Consider the following 23,014-nt stretch of genomic DNA (forward strand, 5'->3'; position numbering starts at 1 on the left):
TTCCTGTAGAAATATGAAAATATTCCCGCTGGGATCACCATGGAATCCTGTGGTTGTTTGTTGCACATTTAGCAGCAGCAGCAATAGGATGCAACGGTACATGTATTCGTACCATGATGGTTTGGTACAGACGTTTTGAATGGGTACAGTGAAATGACAAATACTTTTTATTCAAATGCATTTTGCTAAAAGCCCCATCTAAAAAAAAAAACAGAGAAAAATACCATTTTATGTATAATAGATGCAGGTATGGCAAGCAGTTCTATCATATAAGCCATGTTTTGAAAAATACTGGCTCAACCTTTTATATTATTTATTCAACATCCCTAATATCAAGCCTCATTTTCTCAAAGTAGCACCCAGCTCTAATATTTTCAAATTAAGGGGATGTTATTCAGTTCTGTGTTGCTTTTGCTTCTGGGGGAGCCACAGTCCATATTAAAAACAAAGAGGAGCGTTTGGCATTCGTTTCTTTTTCTCGTTGTACCAAACTGTGACTTCGGCGGCCTGTTGCACACCGAAGCAGCAGCAGCCTGCAACTCTTCCAACAAGAATATCATAACATTTCTGCCAGAACGATCATGTTCCCACCGAGCCCTACTTCAAAAGATCTGAACTGTCCTTTAAAGTAACGATAATCGTGTGCACACTTACATGATATCACTGAGTACAAGCAAACAAAGAGGCAAAAACGAGCCGTTATAATGATAGTTTTACTCCACAGACGTGTCTTAAATCTATTTTAAAACACTTTTGTAAGAGCTTGACTGGAGAGCGGTTTTCAGTATAGCTGTTGAATAATTGGAGCCTCTTATATGTAATAGAGATTCAACAAAGAGCAGTAAAAACAAAGGAATGTGCAGCTGAATTAGCAGCCTTGTATTATAACTGCGCAGATTACTATCAGTCGGGAAACACGGGGCTTAAGAGATGAAGCAGGGGGAAATAAACCTTCAGCTAAATGTTGCAGTTTTGCAGAAATTATTCTGCAAAACTTGGTGCATTAATCCCCGATGTTATACTGAATTATCTCTTGAGAGCTAAAAAAGAAAGGCGGCGGCTGAACTGAGTTCTGGTGGCTCTAAGTGGCAAACGGATTAGATCTCAAAGTCGTAGCGCAGTTTAAGAGAAACCTCACATTTTATTTTCTGCACCAGATTAGGAGCTTTAACTGCAAGACAACTTCCTGCAGAGGAACCGAGATGGGAGCGGCAAGGAAGGATTTGAATCTTGTTTGATTCTAAGTCAGGTGAGACAGGTGAAGGAGCCTCCCCTCTCCGCTCCATCTGCTGCACCTTCTGCCTCCGCACACACAATCAGACATCAGTTTCCCCTCTTCGAAGACCTGCTTCATCTGGGTCAGACTTGTTCAAAAACTTCCTCATCTAGATCTATTGAGAAGTCCAAGAGTTCATGTGTGCAAAAACCTTTTTAAAAAAAGAAAAACTCCACTAATTTTTAAAGATGTGTAAGTGTTGGTTATAAAAACAAGGGTAAAATGAAAATAAAATTGAGTAGAAATACATTTTTGCAGAGCAGATATTTGGCTATAGTTGATTAAAATCTGAAGAGTGCTTGAGAAGATTTTAGACTGATTACATAAAGTAAAAAAATAGTAAATGTTCAAAAGACGAGCAAAGGCAGAGAGCTCAGTTTGTCCACTAGATGGCAGACAGCTGTGATTCACAAAGCCAATCATTTTGCTCCACTCTGATCAGTGGGTGGTGTTGTTGCCCTGTAGAGGTGGAGAGTGAGATGTTTATCTCCTGCTGTCTGTTCCTTTGATGAATTTTATCTCACATCTCCAACAGAGCGAGCACCGACAGCGCCGTTCATTCATGCAGCTTCAGATCCGCTCCCCTCACAAACACCAAGCAGAAAAACTCGGTGAGCTCAGAGATCAGACAGGAGACCAACATGAAATACGGACCTTAGAGAGCGTGACGACTGGTTTAATGGATCTGAGACCCATAACCAGAAGAAACGGGTCTGAACCCCGATTAGACTAGAGCTCAGTTCAGACAAAAACTGTGTGAAAGTGAAGCAATGTGCTGAAAAGCTTGTTTTGTTTGATAAATCGACGCTGCTGAAGCATCAAATTAGTGCATTTATTTTCCACCATTTGGGTTTGAAAGATTTTAAAGCTTCCACATACTTAATAAGAGGTCAAAGTAAACGCACCCAGTTGATTTTACATGTCAAGACACAAAATACCTTCTGATATTTATCAGGTCTTAAATTTAGGTAAACACAACCTCAAATAACATCAGGATAAAATGTGCACTCCTATTGTTTTTATAAAACTAAAGGAGGATAAGTAGCGGGCTGGTGCTGGTAATTAAATGCACTCATTTAACTGATCATCAGCAGGACTGAGCAGCTTTCTTTCTTTCTTTATGAAAGCAGATGTTTGAGCAGTTTGCTGCTCTGAAACATCCAGGTGGGCGTGAACACAACGCTACGGAGGAGGAAGGATGACAATAATCCTGGAAGAGCAACTGCTGCTGCTCATCCATCCAAGAAGGATTATAAGGCCATTTTCAAACTATTTAAAAAGGTAATTATGCTGCAGAAAATAAATTATTCACAAGTGTGAAACAAACGTAGACTGCTGGCTGGAGTAAGAGTTGCCAATTTCCTCACAAGCAGATGTCAACAAGTTTACTTTTAAGGTCCACCCCCCCAAACAAAACAACAACCAGGAACTGGAATGCCACAGGCTTCAGCTTGTTGTGTATTATAGTTTTATGGGAGGATGGAATAACTAAACAAGTACGGCTTGTTTTGGAAGGGTTGACAGATAAAAAGCTTCTTTAAAAAGATCCCAGTAGCGCAGCTCAGGTTTGCTGCAGTTAGTCAGAAATGTCTCTGAACAATTAAGAGTCAAAAAGTCAAACGTGACGCCCGTGGAGGTGGAGGACGAGCCGTTCGTAGAACAGGATGACAACTTAAAGGAGCAGCAGCAAATCTACAAACACGTCTCTGAAAGAGGAAAGATTGGAGGCGTTTTAATAACCCAATTAGAGTCCGGACTTCGTCTAACTGGGAGGCCTCGGCGAGTTCTGAATAACTTGAGACATGAGCAACTTTTAAAGAGAGGCGTGCACCTAAACTCCTCCACGACGATGTAGGAAACAGATAAAAAGCAAAAGGTTAAAGATATAGCTGCTGAAGGTGGCTCTACAAGCTGATAAACCCATGAGGTGTGCTCAGTTTTCCACACAACGCTTCAGCACCGTAGTCTGTTTGTTGTAAAATAAAATCTAGATTTGTTCATCTAAAGTTGTTTTTGTTTCTTGTTTTTTTTGTAAATGGGCTGATATTTCACCAAACATGATGGTGAAGTATGTAAACTATGAGCAGTCACAAGCAGGCTGAGTCAAAGTCCATCAAATACTGAGCGTTATTCGTAGGTACAACGAGGAACTATAGATAATGACCGCCATGGCTGAACGCAGCTGTGCAGCGATGCACTTCCTGTTTGTGTCGACAAACAGGACATAATTGAAGGAATATCAGAAATCACACCGTGAACTGGTGCAAGCCACGCATTTGATCTATCTGAATTCAACGAATGCTCCGCCGCCAGGACATTTAAAATAACGTGCAAAAAACCCCAGAATGCTGTGAAATTAAATGCGGTAAACGCCTGAATCTGAGGCCCAATCTCACGGAAATACGAGACGTCAAGTTTAGGGAACATTCTGACAACAATCACTTTATTTTAGGACAGTGACGACAAAGCAGTTTGATAGAACTTGAGCTAAAATTAACAACTATAAGCATCACATGAAGGTATTTGTACATAAGGTCTATGAGTGCAGTGTGTTGCTTTATGAACTCCATTTTATTTCCTTTATTGGACCCCTTTTAGAAAAAAAACTTTCTAAATTAGCTCATTCTTCTTCCAAAAGACAGAGCTTCCTTCTTACTTCTACATATTCTGTAGCAGCAGTTCTTCGGTGTGGTGGGGCTTTTGCCTGGTTAATTGTTAAATAAGAGACTGAATAATTTCAATAAGAGTTTGTTGTACAGTCATGGGTGGGTACTCAGCTGAAGCTACATAGTTTGAATCTTTTACTTCTCAGTACTTAGTCACACCTGCCACACACCTGCTGTTGTTCTAGATCACCGTTTGTTAAAATTAGCCACATGACCCTGGAAAAGAAAACTGGTAACAGAGTTTAAGCAGTGCTGAGACCTCAGAACTGTTTAAAATGACACCCTCCAGCCGCGGCCTCTAAAGACAAACTCCATGAGAAGTCACAAAGCTGGCTTTCATTCATGCGGTTGAGTGACGAAGATTGCGTCATTTTGTTCTCGTAGCAGCTTCGTCTGCCGCATCGTGACACAAGGCCCAGGCTGAACTTCTTGTCGCAGGGGTTTGCACCAAGTATTGTGCGATTGGTCAGCACTTGTTGTGGGCGTGTTTATGTGTTCGTGAGTAAAAACCAATGAGCTTTAATGGAGTCATTTTGTTTCTACTGCTCCGCTGAGAAGCAGCTGGAGGCTGTTAGAAAATACAGCCGTCTTTACGACTGTTCCAGCAAAACTTAGAAACCTATGAGCTTCAAAAGATCACACAGAGACACAGGCGGCTCTTCGTGGCTGTGGTGGCCGGGAGGAAGTGCACCTCGGGCCAGGCAGCAAAGGGACACGTTCCCTTCGTTCACTCATTGTTGTGCACCGTCAAATTCACAAATGCTAAACGGCGTGTACTGTCTCAATCCGTTTAATAAACATGTCTGGTCGCCATAAGGGAAGCAAAATCTGTACAAGGAGTCGGCGGCAAGAAAGCCGTTTTAATGCTGCAGGAGGAGCTTTCTGGGAGTTCTGATCTGAGTGTCTCGTGGATGATGAAAGGCGTGTGAGAAAACAAACATCTCACAACTGCGAACAGACTTCTTGACTTCTTCTAGAGTATGACGGAGCCTTAAGTTGTGCAACAGTCTCAAACAAACACAGATGGGGATATTTGCGTACGTACGGTCGCATTTCATGCCCTGGTGTATCAGCCCGTACAGGAGGGAGCCACAGTGGTCGCAGAAGGTGGGGCTGGAGTACGTGTGGACCTTGAACTTGTGTTTACTACGAGGATCCTGCAGGGAAAACAGAGAGAAGACACGACTGATGTCCGTAATAAAACAGAAGTGCTGCTGCATCCGTACAGACTGCAATGATTTAAAACTGCTGTCTGTTACTCCTTTAAACTTTTATTTTTATGAACTGACTCACTAAAAGGTAGAAGAAAATCCATTTTTATGTCTGTGAAATGATGTTCAACAGCGAGTTCTTCTTTATGATCACACATGTAGATACTTGCTAAATTTATTTTCCATACAGAGTCCCCTGTGCATTGAATTTTATATAATTACAAATATGGCTCCCATTCTGGATACTGATCTATATATACACACATGTATTGTCCTTTTATTATGTTCCAATAAAAAATAAAAAATGTGGCTCCCACTACGTTTTCAGTGTTTTACTGGTGTCATAACAACACAAACAATAGTTCTCCAAGACTGTTTGTCGCAGCTTTATATTTTACCTAAATGGCACAAACTTGAAGCACAAACTGGTTAGACAGAGCTGCATTACCATAAATATATCCAATTTTGGTAAACATATATTTTCAATATTGAGCAAAAAGAAGCCTTTTGAGTGGAGGAACATGGAAAAGAGGCTGTGTGACGTTAGAGGGAAACCAAAAGATTAAACATGAATTCTTGTAATCGAACAAAAGCCGAGTTACGGATTATTAAACGTCAGCTTGTGACTTAAAAGAATGTCTGCAACTTAGGAAAAAAGATATTGGTTCATTAAGCAGAAGCAGCCAGGCAGCACATTCTCTCTTTACTGGCATGTCCTGATGTGATTTGGGGATTTGTCAACAGCAGACAAAGTCTACATCTTTGTATATATGTGTGTGTGTACATGTGTGTACGTGTGTGTGTGTGTGTGTGTGTGTGTGTGTGTGGGTTCATCCAGCAGCACATATGCAAACAAAAAACCCAATGCTGACCTGGCTCATTTTATTAATAACCACCACTTAACTGCAAAACAAGCCACATCCTTGACTTAATATGTAACCTGAACACAACAGGAGGGGTCTGTGTCGCCGTTAAGTCCTCCATTTTTTATTTAGTTCAGTTCCGTCCCCAAAAACATCTTCAAGCGCAACGGCTTTTCAAGATCGAGAGAGTGGGTGTGTTTGTAAACTTTCTGTACTTACGTCAGACGCAGGTCCCTTGTCAGCCCCCGGACAGGAAAAAGTGACAAACTCATGACAGCGCTTATGGACCACAAAACAGCACACTGAGGAGGAAGAAGAAGAGAAAAAAAAAAAGACAACATTTTACCTCTGGTTTCATGAAATGCCAAATACGGCAACAAATTAGGGGCACAAAGACGTTTAAAAAGGGAACTTCTCTGACATTTTTCATTTCACGAGAAGCAACTTCGATTTCAGACGTTCACATCTGTTTTTCGTTCCACAAATAGCCTTTTTTTTCTCTTCTGCAGAACCGATGACTTTAAGTGGAGCCCTATCATGCTTGGTATCATAATTACACCTAATAACATAAAAGCTGCCACCGGAAACTCCCCACATTAGCAGCGAGCTCCTTGCGGCAGTCTGACGTCGCTGAAAGACGTGGCGGCTGAAAGGGACGCAGTTCACCTCAGCGCGGTGCAGACAGACGCTTTGTTTCAGACGTGCACTGCAGCCCTGAATGAGAAGTGGCTCAGCGTGTGTGTGTGTGTGTGTTGATAAGAAGTTACAGGCCTTCTGCTGATTTTTACATCTCTCTACTCGCCTGTATCGATATCATGGATGCCTCTAAATACCCACTGATGTCAACATCATCATTCTTATTCTATAAACAAACCACGCCTCGCTTCTACCCAAATGCTTCTTGAGTGCCAAAGGAACCAAACCCTCCAAAATGTTTTCTTCACAAATAATTCACCAAGTTGAAGCGTGAGAATGGCCACAGGGTCGTCCGGCTGACCTCACCATTCCAAAACCTACAGCACACGGCAGAAAATACACACAGTAGTTATCGTCCGCTCCCACGATAGATGTCCCATAATGTCATTCATTGCCCTTGTCTGTGTGTGAACACGTGTTTGTTCAGTAAATATCTCATCAACCGCGGGACAGATTTAAACAAACCTCTCAGAAAGGCATCCCTGGATGTACGTCTGCAACTGATTTTGGAGTCAACCTGTTTCAGGATGGCCGCCCCAGCTAAACAAATTGCTATAACTCAGTCCGTTTTACAGATATTGAGCTCAAACTTGGTGTGGCGGTGGCTGAGAGTCATCACCAATACATGCCGTGAACAATAACAGATTGTGAGAGACGTTTGTTTAAAACCAGGTGGAGAGAGATATGCATTCCTCTAAGAATGCTGGTTTAATTTTTGTTAAACTATAGTATGAACTATAACTAGTACTGAACTACAGTATACTAAACACGTTAAAGTTAAAATTAAACTTTTACAGTAAATAAAAACCTGCTTAGAGTTCCTCTAAAGCAGAACGGACTCACAGATTTTTGTTTCTGTCACTGGAAACAATCACCTCAAGATTAACGAACAGATACTTGTACAAATAAAATCCAAACGGAAGGTTTTAGCTTCCTAACCTTTTATTTTTTATACTCCTTAAAGCATAAAAATAAACATCTAAAAACAAACACTACAAGACAGCCGTGTCCAACATATCTGATCATATCTGGGTTGGAAAAAAACTACGATTTACTGTCTAATGAGTTAAACCGTTAAATCGTTCAATAATTAAGAACGATTAAGCCTTCATCTGCAGCAGCTTTTATTTTGCTCTCCCTCGTCCAAAACGCTGCTGCTCCACTCCTGGCCGATGAGACGTAAGCACGACGCCGTCTCATCTCCCATCGGCTCACCGTGGATTTCAGTTACCGCTTGCTTTTAAGCCACTGAACAGGTCGGCTGCTTCCTGCCCGTCAGATGTTTTGACGCCGTGCGTTCCTCAGAAGGTGACGGAGGTCAGGCGAGCAGATGCTCCCGGATGTACCGAGGAGGTCGCGGCTCTTCCTGACGCTCCGCCTAAACTCTGGAGCAGATTTCACTTTAGGACGTCACCAACGCTTCAAAACCTGCTTCAAGACTCAGACCGAGTTATGACATCTTTTATTTTCGTTTCACAGCATTTTATTATTGTGCTTTTTGATTTGCATTTTATTATTGTTTTAATTGTCTCCTTTATTTGCATGTTTCTGCACCTTTTGTGTGCACACCCCTGTTGTTTTTAAATGTGCTAGATGTGTGAGATTTATTGTTGAATAATTAGTAGGCTACACTTGAATATAAGCTCTGTATAACTAGAAGCTAACCTGTCAGGTAAAACACTCATACGTCCTTTTTGTAGCTTCCAACACTTTCTGTGCTTCACTTAAGTTTACTTTCAACATCTTCCAGATATTACAAACTGATAACGAAATCTTGTCGCCACAAAACGGCCACACAGATGACTGTGTGCTAATGTGAATTAGCTGATTAGCTATGGTGTGTTTGAGAACTGAGAAAAAAAATCATCTAACTCAGAGTTTTCAGCGTTGGTTGGTCAAGCCCTTCAGGCTGGAAATGGGCTGATTTCAGGAACATGCTGAGCAATCGGCTCAAAGCTGGGAGGACACTTCAGTTTCCAAAGACGTGCTAAAAATGAAACCGTTAAATCCACAAATGACTAAACAATGACTTAAAGTTGGGACATTCAATCCAACATGATGCAAAAATTAGGTTGGGTAAATTTAAACCTTTGACTTAACTTTGTTTGAAATACTCATTGTTGAGTTTGTTTGACTCTGGCTCTTTATAAGCATAAGATAATGAATAATACAAATGAGTGGCACCAGTATTAACCCTGCGTTAGGATAAATAGACCAGGTCAACAGCTGCACGGCTGTGGTGTAACCTCATGTTACAGCTGTACTCCAACAGAAAATATTGCACAGTGCCGATTTAAACCACTTCCACAACACGACGACTCGCAACATCTAAAAAGGCAGCGAAGACGCCGCTCAGTTTGCGTTTCCATCAGGCATCATAAAAATATTAACATGTTGCAACCTGAGCCAGTTCTTTAGCAAATACACTAACACACACGGGGTGACATTACTCAGCTTTAACCTTAATTATTCACCTTCTCATAATATTTTCATGAGGTGCCGTGGCAACCGCGGACACTTTCCACAGGTTTCATGAAGTTAAGTAACGGAGACTTTGCGCGTTTGTCTTCGTCCGGGGGCCGAGGAGCAAATCATATCAGCCGATCTGAGCTCAGTCACAGCGCTGGCTCGGGGTGAAGTTTGGTTTAACTCTGACCATAGGAAGCCCTGCACAATGAAAATGAGCTGACGGACAAGAGCGACTAAAATAGGAAAGAAAGACAGACAACAGAAAGAGAGGAAGCTGGGCCAGATATTGAGAGTAAAATAGAAGAAGTCTGTCGACATTTGAGAAGACAAAACCAAGTGTTCTCACTTGGGAAGTGAGAACGTTTTGGGGAAATGGGGAGACTCTGACTAAACAGAACTTCAACGTGCTTAAAAGGCTTCAGAGTCAATCTGAGGGTTCGAGACTGAATCGAGTTTAGATTTGAGCAAAAATAAGAGCCGCTTTATGCACATAAGTGTGATTATTATGGCACAAGTGAGAGATCTGGGACTGCATTTTTCCAATGAGGGTCCTTGCAGGGGCAGATTTAGGAATTTGTGTGTGTGTGTGTGTGTGTGTGTGTGTAGGGATGCGGGCACAGCTGGGTTTCTGAGGGGGTGGAGATTTATTTGTGTGTTTGCAGCATGTCAGAGAAAACAGAGAGAACTGAAGGAGCAGAAAACAGTGAAAACTGCAGTTTCACTTCAAAGCCCTTCGCTCATAAATCTGTCCGTCACACGCAAAATATTAGCGTGAGTACACACACACACACGCACGCACACACGCGCCACTGAAAGACAGGCCTAGTGACCTGGCGAGGAGGTCTTCGCTCTGTTGCCTAGCAACCGGGCTGAGCCCTACAGTCCAAGCAACGCACGCCGCCCCGTTTCGTCTGAATGACAGCGTTAACCACAAATCAGAACCGACCCAAAAAAAAAAGGACCCACCAGAATACCAGCAGGCCGACAGTTTCACATCAACAGGAGGGAAATTCCTCCATCTTGGATGATTACCAGTATACACTCCGCTGACAGAGACGCTTGTGATCACAATTCAAGCCTCAACACGCCTGAATAAACAGAGGTGGCTGCCACTGAATGGCTCCTGAAGCAGCATTCACATCATTTTACTCCATTTACGAACTGCTTTTGCCAAAGTGAGTGTTCACATCACCTTCGGAAAGCTGTTAAAACAAAAAAAAAAAAGAAACCCTCTGCCAAATCTTTGTTACATAATGAAATAAAATCTGATTCATAAAATCCAAAAATCTGTTGGGTATAATTAAGAAGCAACTACAAAGCAATAACTTCCATCTGGTTTTATTACTTACAAACTGAGATTTCATTCTGAACTCTGTCACCAGCACATCATTCCTGCTCGAACCCTGAGCAGCGGTGCTTGAAGGAATGCATGTCGCCCGCCGCTCTGCATAACAAAGTTTTAAACAAAGGTGCAATGTGTAGCACTCAGGGCATGTGCTGTTAATGACTCTCAGCTACTACCCCACCCAATTTTAGCTCGATATCTGTAAAATAAACCGAGTTGTAATAATGTTTGTGTCAGCTAAGATCAAGCTGCTGTGGCGGCCATCTCGACTCCAAAAGTTAATCGGTTGTAGGTGTTTCATCAAATGATTACATGCAGAGAGTTTCACTCAAATATGTCCACACACACTCATAGGAAATTACATAACTGCCCACTTTTCATGGTTGGCAGGCAACAATAATGATTCAGAAGATATCAATCTTTTTTGCTCTTGACCTTAGTGACCCCAACTATTACTGGTTGATGTAGTCAAAGTTAGCTAAATAATAATTTTTAAAACATAAAAACCTGGGAGAACATATACAGCCTCAACAAAACAAGACAAAAAGAATGTTTTTTTTTATCGTTTCTCTCTCTGGTAACAGTTAAGTCCAAAAATACATCTGCATTTATATTTAAATTTACTTTGGTTTTTAAAAATGACACAAAGACCGTCCACTGGTGTCACATGACCCACAGTGAGGTCCTGACCCAAACTTTCAGAACCGCTGTCCTAAATGACCCATCATGTTTATCAGGGACTTGGATTGTTGAGTGTAGCGTGACCCGCCTTGATGATTATCCATACAGCTGAATGTCACCTCAAAGCGGACAGGATCGACATGACAAGCCTGCTCTGATGTCGTCCAACAATAACAGTGACGTGACTCCCTGGCCAATCAATGGCCTGCAGTCTGCTCACGTGAACTCATCGGCTTGCCTGGAACCTCGTCCGGGTAGTTGCTAAGAATGGAGTAGGATAACCCAACGGAAAGCCTCTGAACCCGCGCTGGAAAAGGGAGCCCAAGGGAAAAGGGCATATGTCTGCAACAGTGAAGTAAACAACTGCCTCATACAGAAGTGACAAGGCACAGAAGTATTTAATTTAGCATTCACTTTTTGAATTGTTTCACAGCTGTGAGTAGCTGTTAGTTCGACTACGTCATGAGAATTTCTCATCCATCTTCTACTGCTGATCTGTGGTCGGGTCACAGAGGCAACAGGTCCAGAAGAGAAACCCAAACCTCCCTCTCCTCAGCGACTCTCTCCAGCTCCTTCTGGAGGATCCCAAGGCGTTCCCAGGCCCGAGAGGACACATAATCCCTCCAGCGAGTTCTGGGTCTGCACCGAGGTCTCTTCCCAGTGGGACACGCCGGAAAAACCTCCAAAGGCAGGCGCCCAGGAGGTGTCCTAATCAGACACCAGAACCACCTCAGCTGACTCCTTTCGATGCAAAGGAGCAGCAGCTCTACTCAAAGCTCCCCCCGGATGATGGAGCTCCTCACATTATCTCTGCAGCCGAGCCCGGCTGCCCTACGAAGGAAGCTCATTTCAGCCGCTTGTATCCGGGATCTGCTTCTTTCAGCCATGATCCAATGGCTGTTAACAAGGGCTGTGCAACTCCAATCTGTAGCCAATACGATATGTGTCCCGACACACTGCCAATACGAGAAAGCAAAGAAATGACCCAATGCAATTCACTGACAATAATTATTGTTGTTACAGACCTATTGAGAAACCCTCTTTCTCAGAAAAGTTGTGAAAGAAAAATATTCTTCATTCCCAAACACAGCTGTGCAGTTTTAACTGGACCTGATTTACCTGTAAACAGTTGCCTGAATCATTAAATAAATAGGCAAAAATGTAAAAAAGTCATGAATCTGAATCCAAAATTGCATCCATTTACCTACTCTTCACTTCACATCCCTAGCTGTCCACTGCAGGTAAGATGCTGACTGCTCCCACCTACTGCACACTTCAAACCCTAAAACTAAAACTGATCTCATTAAGACCAAACCTGGGGGACAATGGGGTTAAACGAGACCATTTTCACATGAACCCCTTTGACGTAAAATGGCGGGACTGAAATAGGTTTTACTAATGACATCATCGAGCTGTTTTAGGTACAGATCCTTAATTATTGTGATTGCCTGCTCTGTTAAACTGCGCATGATGCAAGAAGGTCTGCTTAAAGGTCTGCCCTGCTTGAACATTTCACCCATTTTATTCTTCTAGCGTGCCGCCTCTGTGTTCATCTGTCTGTCTGTTAGCAAAATATCTCATGAACCAGTGAATGAATTTTAACGAAACTCTCAGAAAGGAATCACTGGATAAGAGTCAACCTGATTCAAGATGGTCACCACAACTACCTGACCCTAGCAAACAAAAAAGGGGCTATAACTCACGTCAGTTTTACAGATATTGAGCTAGAAGTTGGTGTGGTAGTAGCTGAGAGTCATGCCCAACACGCAGTGCAAGCACTGACAGATCATGAGACATCTTTGTTTAAAACTTTGGCATGCAAGATGAGAGCGGATAGGCATTTCTTCAAGGGATGCTAGTTTCATTAACATACTTTACTCTACTGTATATTCTGTGTGTGCGTGCGTGTGTGTGTGTGTCTGTGTGTGTGTGTGTGTGTGTACTACAGCACTTTATGCTGCATTAGTACCTTAATGTACCTGTCTGCTATGACAACCAAATTTCCCTTCAGAGATTAATAAAGGCATCCATCCTCCCATCGATCTAATGCAAAGACTTGACTCTGTGCCTCGTGGCTCAAGACACATCAATTCATGCACTAAAGCAGGGCTTTTCAACTGAAGGCCCGGGGACCACAGCCGGCCCACAGCTGAACTCAAGTATTTCCTTCAGATCCTGTTGTATCAGATTATCCATGACAGGGCAACACAACTTAGTCCGCCTGCCAATGAGTTCATTTAAAATAAGGCTCGATTTTAAAAGCGTAAATTAAATTTACATAATGACAATAATTGCTGGATGTTTGGCTCCTGAGCTCCTTTCAGGAATTTAACTCAACAGCCCTGCTCTAAAGTTTCTGACTTGATCTTCTGTAGATCTAAATGCCTCTAAAACAAGTTAATGAAACAAGTCGTAAACTAAAGTTTTTGACCCCTAGGCGGGGCCTTTCTGTGTAGTTTGCATTTTTTCTCTCTACCTGTGTCGTTTTCTCCGGGTCCCTCAAAATCCGAAAACATGAAATTTAGGATAACTGGAGAATCTTGACAGCGATTCTGCACAGATGTTTATCTGGTTTGTTGATGTGTGGTCCAGTGACGGACTGGTGACCTGAAAACAGCATTTTCACAGGTAAAAAAAATATTTTCAGCTTGTCTGTATGATACAGCGAAAAACAATCTAATTTGAATAAACAAATACTTTGGATTAAAAAGAAATATGCAAAAATTCTTAGCAGCGGTTTTCGATAATATTGCCCACACACTGCGGTCTGTATTCATTAAATGTAATGGGTTATGGACCCATTTTTAAATAGGTCATCTATAACATTTGGAGTTTTGCTGTTTATATTAGTTTAGATTGTAGGAACTCATTAATTGGTTATTGCTTCTAATATCAAAAAATAACTTCTCTATTTCAAGTGGTTTGTCCATCATGGGGGCAAATAATAGAGCCCAATTCCAACCCTTAAAAAATGTAGATTACTGAAATCAGTGAGGAAAAAAAACCCCAAAAGGTTGAAAAGCAGATTTTACAAAGTGTGTGGACAGCAATGAGGTGTGAAGCAGATTATATTAAAAAAAAAAAAAAAAAAACTCACAGAAAGACACGCGTTTCACTTCCGTCGCTTTTTGGTGCAGCTATAAAGGCGAGTATCAGTCACACACCTGCAGCTACTCAAAATGATCTCAGTGGGTGAGGAAACGCTGATTAACTTCAGCTTTTGTTGTCTTGTCTCTACAGGAACATAAACTCACTTCTGTCAGGGGCCTGGAGAAAAGGTTACAGAGTCCAACTCAAACTTTCTAACCTCCGGTTTAAAATTCAGGAGCCTAATTCTGCTGTATTCTCTTCTGGTAAACGCTGCGGCGGAGGAACCCGACCTCCTGACGACCCTTGTGTCACATGTAAAATATTAGAGGAAGTAACCCGGACTTTCTGAGGGAAGGATGGAGCTGTTTTTAGTAACCTGCATGTGCTGCAAGAACCCAACAGCATGAGAAGTTGCACCACAGCTCTACAGGTACATGGGCACGGTTCAGTCCTCAGCTGAAGTTTAATGGAAACACAAACCAGTTTGTCAAGGAATAAACATTAAAGCATAATTTCTTCCTCTGTTGGCATCACAACGGAAACTGCTTAAAGGGATTATGTAAAGCTTTTAAAGTGGAATTCTGTGGAAAGGTGGTGAACACTTAATTGATGTAAACAGCTCTCTGAAGGCCATTACTTGGAAAAATGGCTCGTCAGTGTGGTCAGAATGAAACTAACAGTCCGAACCGAGACCAAAGTGGATCACTGCAGTTCTAAACAACCCCCATCTCAAAGATTTCCAAGCCATTAATGCAAACATCCATTTCGTAGATCTTAACACTGTTATTTTCACATTGAATTGTTATTCTGGCAGAAATGTTCTGATAGTCCTGCTGGGAAAGTCCCAGATTTTTCTGGAAGTGCTACATCTAGCTGCTGCTGCTATCAACAGTAACTACGTTGTGTAAATTAACAGTAATGTAAATGTTTATAAAATAATGTTCATATGAACCACTGTCAAACATTTGAGAATGGAGCCGTTTTACAACGGTAGTCTTGGCCTTGGCCGGACTAGCCATTAGCTCATCAGTCTGGTCAGAATCAAACCTTTTTTCTTGCAGTCGGCGGGACTGGAGGCTCGGGGTCACGCAGCTCCCCGAGCACAAATTGAGATCCGATCATGACGCAGGGGGCCCTCAGAGGTGAAGACACAGCGAGCTGCTGAGCGGATGTCCCGAGTTAGCCCTGCAGTAACGCTGCAGAATCTTTGCATTAATCTGAAACTGTAGAGAGCGTTTTCTAATTCACAATGGTCCCTTAACAGATCAGTTCACAGATGGTGATTTAATCTGTTCGAGTCTCGTCCCTTATGTTAAAGAGTGTATACATTTTGTCGTCTTAAATGCCATCTCAACTGCTGAAAGAACTTTAGGAGAAAACAGTTCCTCAAAAAAAATGTTAAAACTATATTTCCTTTTAGAAAAAGCCAAACAGATTTCTGTGCAGGATTGCTCAGCCCGTTGTAATTTTTGCTGGGTTTCAAAAATAACCATCATCTACAAAGCCAAACATCTGCAGGCAGCGCAGTGGTGTTAGACCTGAAGCTATGCCCTTGTGTCAGTGTTCTTGCCATGACAGGAGTGCTTTTCACACCAGGGCTGGTTTTTGTACAACATCAGCATCGAGCCAGAAAAGATTAAGGTAGTATCTCACTGGGCTGCAACCGCTGGAGACGACTGCAAGAGAAAATTCCAAAGTTTCTCAAAGCGTTTTCCAGTGAACCTGGATTAGCCTCAGGACTAAAACGTTACACCACGGTATTGATCAGCTCTCACGTTACAAGCTCTGCTTCAGGTACCAAAGAATTTTCCCTCAGAGCAGTTCCTCGACATGATGCAGCAACATTGAGAAATGGGTTTGGTGCCCTCAGCATTACTACGTAAGCGTGTTTAAAGCACATGTTGACATCATCCTTGGTGGATTTAATTAATGGAGGGGAAGGAAGTGAGGGACCCAAATGCAAGCCTAGGAGACTGCAGGTAATTATTATAAATAATGTCTATTTCTTTAAAAACTGAAAGCTGCAGAGGGCAGGCGGAACAGAATGAAACAAAACACAAACTTGACTAAAACAACAAAAAGGTTCACAAACTTGGCAGAAACTGACTGATTTGAGAGGCGGGGAGGACAACGCACTGACAAGGAGTGAAGAAAACCAAGAGACATGTAAACTCACCGGCCACTTTATTAGAACCACCTTTCTAGGACCAGGTTGGACCCCCGTCTGCCTTCAGCACTGCTTTGACTCTTCGTGGCATTGATTCTACAAGATGTTGAAAACATTTCTCAGAGCTTCTGCTCCATGTTGACACGTTAGCGTCAGACAGCTGGTGCAGATTTGTCAGCTGCTCGTCCATGATGTGAGTCTCCTGCTCCACCACATCCGAAGACGCTCGATTAGACTGAGATCTGAGGACTGTAGAGGCCTCTGGAGTTCAGTGAATCAGGACTCTTACTGTCTCTTACTGTCCAGTTTTGGTGAGTCTGTGTGACCGGTAGCCTCAGTTTCCTGCTCTCAGCTGACAGGAGTGCTGCCTGGTGTGGTCTTCTGCTGCTTCAAGGATGGACGTGTTGTGTCTTCGGATGGTATTCTGAAGCTCTTGGTTGGAACGAGTGCTTATCTGAGCTACTGTTGCCTTTCTGTCATCTTGAACCAGCCTGCTCATTCTCCTCTGACATTAATGAGGCTTTTCTGTCCACACAAATGCCTCCAACTGGATATTTTCTTGTTGGCTCGTTCTCTGTAAACCCTACAGATGGTTTGGTGTAAAACTCTCCCAGTAGATCAGCAGTTTCTGAAATACTCAGCTCCAGACTGTGTGGCACCAACAACCACACCACGATCAAAGTCACTTCACTCCCCATTCTTCCTCATTCTGATGCGAGGTTTGACAATCAGCAAGCCGTCTTCACCACATCGACATGCCTGAAGGCACTGAGTTGCTGCCACGTGATTGGCCGAGTAGCTATTTGTGTTAACAAGCAGTTGAACAAGTGACCTAATAAAGTGGCTGGTGAGTGTAAGATAGGGCAGGGCTACGAAATATATTGAAAGTTTATCGTCATCCCAATATCAGTATCACAAAGGACTAACTGCTTGGACTACAATCAATCATAACCCATTATATTTTAAGCTTAGGTGCTGGATCAATGGAGCAGGTGGTGCAGCTGCTCCCCCATTTTTTGACTTAAAACAGGAATTAGACAAAAACAAGGTAGTGTTTATTGGTTCTTAATGTACTTTCTTAGTTACAAACTAAAACGAATTATATTTAATTATATTTTGTCCAACTCAGCAGAACGCCACGTGCTCGCCAGTCTGACAGCATTCAGCTCAGGAGCCCAAGTTGTTCCGATAAATGTTAAAAACGCTGCTACGTCTCGTCTGGACTACAAAATCAGAAAGAACAGAGTAAAACCTCTGATCGCACTTGGTTAAGATAAAAGAGCATAAAAGCCTTTTAAAATAAAACAGGAAGTGAGGCCGGGGAAACTGGTAGAACAAAAAACAGGATTAAACCAAATTCTAAATAATCCGAGGATTCAAAGCAAAAAGATTTACATGTTGTGACACTTTCAGGCACTGCAGATACGAGCAGCAGGGTGTGTTATGCAGCAGATGTAACAAGTTTTAGCTCAGAGCCATTTGGTTTGTTACAGCACCTGCCAACAGAGGTGTCAAGAAAATAACGTGCTTGGAGGTCAAATTTGGATTTGAGAAGTTGTGTAAAAAACATCTTAGTCACATGACATTACTACTACTGACTGTCATTCTCCCTACTGCCGATAAAGTCAAACAAAACATGAACAAATATTAATCAGATTATGTTTGACGTTCAAAAACAATCTGCTTTGTAAATTTGCCACGGCTGCAGTGATTTATAAAGACAAGCATGCCTATTTGCATATTTCTGGTTTACTCAGTCCTTAACTATTTCACTCCTCATACAAAACAAATCAATGCAAATTTAGCGTTTTAACACTAAGTTTTCTTTAAAGAGTCCAATTATCGTTTCGGTGCTTCTACTTTAACATTTGCTGTCCTTTGCCTTTGCTTACTGAGTTGATTTGGGTTTGAAAAGTAATTTTGCTTATGATGTCTAACTCTAGACATCTGGATTTTTCTTTAGCAGGAAACAAGAATTACTTCTTCCTTTTTTGCTGTCAGCGCTCTCAGGTGTGCAGACAGCTACATACTAGCTCCTTTAACGCTTCTGCAGAAGGCAAACAAACAAAGAAAAAAGTGAACAAACACAAACATTTCTGAATACCTGTTGAGCAAGTATCCAAACATGCCCACGATGCAGAGGAGATACGCTTGTCGCACGCAAATACATCAGTGCTTTTTGTTGAAAGATGCGGTTCGTCCTTTCGTGTGAGAACAGGCTTTCATCAGATGTCTAAAATTCCTCGGAACCGACTGGTTGAAATCACCTGTGCGCCTCCCTTTCCCAATAAACTACACCCGCACCGGTCTTTCCTGTCCACAGAACACTTTAAATATTCCTGGGAAAACGAAAGTGTTTATCAGCTCTTGCGCCTTTCACCTTTCTGTTACGTACAGTCAAGCAAAGCCGAACAAAAAAAATAACAAATCAGATGCCCTCAGGCACGCAGAATGCAAATAAGGCCGCCACTGATGGCGAAAAAGACATCTGGGTACAAAGTTGCAGTGACATTTATTTGATATTTTTCTGACTGATTCATGAAAACCTGCTGACAGTTTTTCAGTGTGATGTAAGAATTAGTCACTGCTACCTACGGCAGTCGGCACGCTCCCGGTTTGTAGGAGCTGAGAGGATGGACAGCTCAAACCTCAAACATCTCAGAGGCTGGACAAGCAAACATTCGCCGCGAATAATGGGGTGTGATACGCCGCGTAAATCGTAACTCGAAACGAGTTCAAGACAACAGGAAATGGAAACAAATGCCAAATGCTTCGTTAACTGCACAATGGAGCAAAATAAACGCATCGTCTTGTACAGTCGCGCATCGAATGATTGCTTTCTGGGAGTTTCATTAAAATCCCTCCAGTAGTTCATGAGATATTTTGCTGACAGACGGGCAAACAGGTAATTACACGATCGCCCGCCTTTCACTGTAGCAGGTCGATAAAAAAAAAAAAACTCAGTCATTTTCACAGATATTGAGCTAAACTTTGGTGTGGTGGTAGCTGAGAGTCATCCTCAACACGCACTCTGAGCATGATTCCTCGCGACAGAGCGTGAGATTACACAGAACGTTAGTTTTGAGGTTTGACCAAAACGGCCACAACTCATTTCTCCACATAAAATGATCTTAGTTCGAAACTCTGCCATGTAAGGCGGGTGATACACATCCCTTTGAGCGAAGCTGGACCTTTCCCTTTGTTTTAGTTTTTAAACCCTCCGTTCAAAGAACTAGTAAAAACACGAGCGCTGCACGAAGGAAGCAGAACAGGCGCCCTGAAAAAGTTCAACCCTCAGCTGATAGCCACCGAGATTAAGAAGAATAATCTGCATTTATGCTTAACCACGTGTCTACGCCTCGTATCTGAAGGAGCGTGTGACATCACGGCATTTCCTGCTGAATCAACCTTTAAAAATAAATAAATAAATAAATAAATAAAACTTTTACTCAGTAGTAGTTGCATCTTTTATTGCAGCCAAGTCAAACACCGAAAATTAACCTGAAAGGATCCCTAAATAAACCCTCACTGCTGCCACCGCTATAATTAATTCAGCTGATGTGTGAAAAGCAAGTAGGCAAGTGTGCCTGCTTTAACGTTTGCTGCTTCGTACTCATTAGATATATTTATCGAAGGCGAAGGCAGAGAGATAATGGTTCTGCCCGTGGGAGTGTCCGTTTGCCTGTACTGTTAGTAAAATATCAATATGAACCACTGAGCTTTAATGAAACTGTCAGAAAGTAGTCAATGGATGATCATCTACAGCAGATGAACTTTTGGAGTCAAACACTAAATGTTGAGAGGTTAGTCAGTTTTACAGATGCAGAGCTAAAGTTTGGCGTGGTAGTAGCTAAGAGTTATCCACAACTTGTACTCTGAGAGCTTACTGACTGTACGGAATCTGGGTTTGAAGCTTTGTCAATAATCAGCTACGTTAGTCAAAAACCGCTGAACAGCTTTTCATGAAACTTGGAAACTTTGGTGTGGTGGCTCACGCCAAAGATCACACGGCGGGCGATATGCATTCCTTCAAGGAATGCTAGGCTTTTTTATAAAATGTGTGGAATTTTGTTTCGTGGATAAACAGTTAGCGTTGCAGACAAGACGGCAGCTTCGTCGGCTAAATTTGATAAACAAACACTGAACGATTTGCATCACATCCTGAGTGCCGCTCAGGAGTATTTTTATTCTCTGGCTTGAAGAAGTTCCTCATGCAGAGATTCCTTTCAAATTAAAAGCCTAGCATGCCCTTGAAGGAATGCATATCACCCGCCGCGGTTCGTGCCAGAGTTTAAAAAGAAGAAAAACAAAAGACAGATTATAAAAAGAAAAAAGGGACAGACTTATTGCTGCTTTGGTCAAATAAACTAAACTTAGACTAAAAAACGATCTCATGTGAAATTGTGAGATTGTGCAAGATGTGTCAGCACTAAGAGTATATCACAGGTATGACTCTCAGCTACTACCACACCACATTTTAAATCAATATCTGCAAAACTGACCGGGTTAGAGACAATTTTGTGTTGGACAATGTAGATTAGCTGTGGCGGCCATCTTGAATTGGGTCAACTCCAAAAGTTGATCAGTTGTAGACGTGCAGCTAATAACTTCTTGCTGATACTTTCATTAGGATCCATCCAGCGGTTCTTGAGATATTTTGCTAACAGTCAGAGAAGATGGACACCAACAGTTATTGCAAATATTTTAAGTAAATATAATAAAAATTGTGCTCATTGTATGTGTTGAGGATCATCCTCAGCCACTACCACGTCCAACTGGAGCTCAGTATCTATGAAACTGACAAAGCTCTGGCCACTTTTTTGTGTTCGCTGAGGTTGACTAGCTGTGGCGGCCATCTTGAATTGGGTTGACTCAGTTGTAGCTGCACGTGCGGTGACCGTTTTCTGAAGGTTTCATTCAGAAGCATCAGGTGTTTCATGAGATATTTCACTAACGCTCCTGCAGTCGCTTCTTAAGAGTACATGATGGGGGATCAGTCTCAGTGACTACCACACCAGATCTGACTGAGTCTTTGGCCATGGCGGCCATCTTGAAAGGTGCTGGCTCCAAAGGTTAATCAGTTTTGGGCGCACATTCAGTGGTTACTGTCTGAGAGTTGAATTAAAGCCCATCCAGTGGTTCGTGAAGTATTTAGCTAACGGTAGAGACAAACACACACACAAGGGCAAAAACATTATCACTCTGCCTTCAGTTGATTAAAAAAAAAAAACTCTTAATACTTTTAAGCAAGAGACTTTGAACATTATCAGTCTTGTCTGTTTTCAGTTATCTGGTGGAAACTAAGCAGGAAACCTGATCTGACAGCAGAGCTAGCTGTGCAGGACTGCACTGTGGATGAATACGACGAGTGTTATCAGTTCACCGTAAGTCACTACCTCACTGTGCACTCACACACACACGAAACGTTATTTTCCTCTCCCCTTTAATGCATTTCCTGTCTCACCGCCAGAGCTGCTGACAGACCCGCAGCCTGCAGAGAACTTCAGCTCTGTTTTTGTTTGAACTTTCTTTTAAAAAAATAAATAAATAAATACCCCCATTTTGCGCAACTCTTCCAACTCAGTGAGGCTAATTTGGAAACAGCGGTCGCCTTCTTCCTGAACCTCACGGCTGGTCACGTGAGCGGGGCCGAGCGAGTTCAGGTGGGTGTCTGAAATGGACCAGTGAAGAAGAGGAAGTGATACTGGGAGCAGAGCAACGTACGCTGCTGTGACGCTGCAGCACACATGCGCTTCAAAAGTTACTATGTTCTGAGCAAAAGGGCCCTTTGTGCAGAGGTCCGTGTCTAGACACCCACCCACCACCGCCACTACCACCACCATCATCATCATCATCATCATCATCATGACGGACTGCCTTCCCACCCACAGACACACACACATTGCCACCCACCCACACACAACCCCACCACCATTTTACAGCTCCGATCAACATGTCAGGCTCTGCGTTTAGGAGGAGAAATCCAACTTTCTGGTGCCGTCTCCCTCCCAGAACCAGACATCTCAGCTTTCAGCGCCCTGGCGGCTCCTTCTACTCTTACATCTCACACCGTCTCCTCAGCAGGCGCCTCCTCCAAGTGTTCTCACTCTCATTTATCACTGCTGGCAAAAGCACCTGCTTTGGGTTTAACACCTGCCTGCCAACACAAACATGTTCGTCAACGAAGAAGCCAACAGGTCACTCTGACAGTCCTGCAGCCCTGAACACAACACACACACACACACAGCAGCAGCAGCAGCAACACTCCTTCAGACAGCAAACATCCGTCCACACACCCACAGCCATATGCAGTGGAGCGATTTATGAATGAGCCGCTGCTCTTACCTTGGCACTGGAATCCCTGCTTCCCAAAGCCCCTGTGGACAGAAAGACGGGGATGTGAAATTTCAGGAATTCACTGACTGACACACACACACACACACACACACACAGAGGTTACATATCCAGCCATAAATCAACACTCAGCTACAGCAGCAGCAGCGACAGCGGGGCCCCTTGTATCCAGCAGCATTCCTCCAGTATTCAGAGG

The 23,014-nt window shown here is 42.6% G+C and overlaps 1 protein-coding gene across 2 annotated transcripts in view; it reads right to left on the reverse strand.

Moving 5' to 3' along the window:
- Positions 1-23,014, reverse strand: part of LOC108230652 (protein kinase C beta type) — a 39,090-nt gene that overhangs the window by 15,174 nt on the left and 902 nt on the right. For both annotated transcript variants that reach the window (XM_017407069.3, XM_017407060.3), the window contains exons 2-4: positions 22,810-22,841; positions 6,236-6,318; positions 4,988-5,099 (exon numbers count right to left, since the gene is read on the reverse strand). In XM_017407069.3, the coding sequence (XP_017262558.2) occupies positions 4,988-5,099; positions 6,236-6,318; positions 22,810-22,841 (227 nt within the window). The remainder of the gene's footprint in view (positions 1-4,987; positions 5,100-6,235; positions 6,319-22,809; positions 22,842-23,014) is intronic.

The sequence above is a fragment of the Kryptolebias marmoratus genome, linkage group LG3 (genome assembly GCF_001649575.2).
Source record: "Kryptolebias marmoratus isolate JLee-2015 linkage group LG3, ASM164957v2, whole genome shotgun sequence".
NCBI lineage: Eukaryota > Metazoa > Chordata > Actinopteri > Cyprinodontiformes > Rivulidae > Kryptolebias > Kryptolebias marmoratus.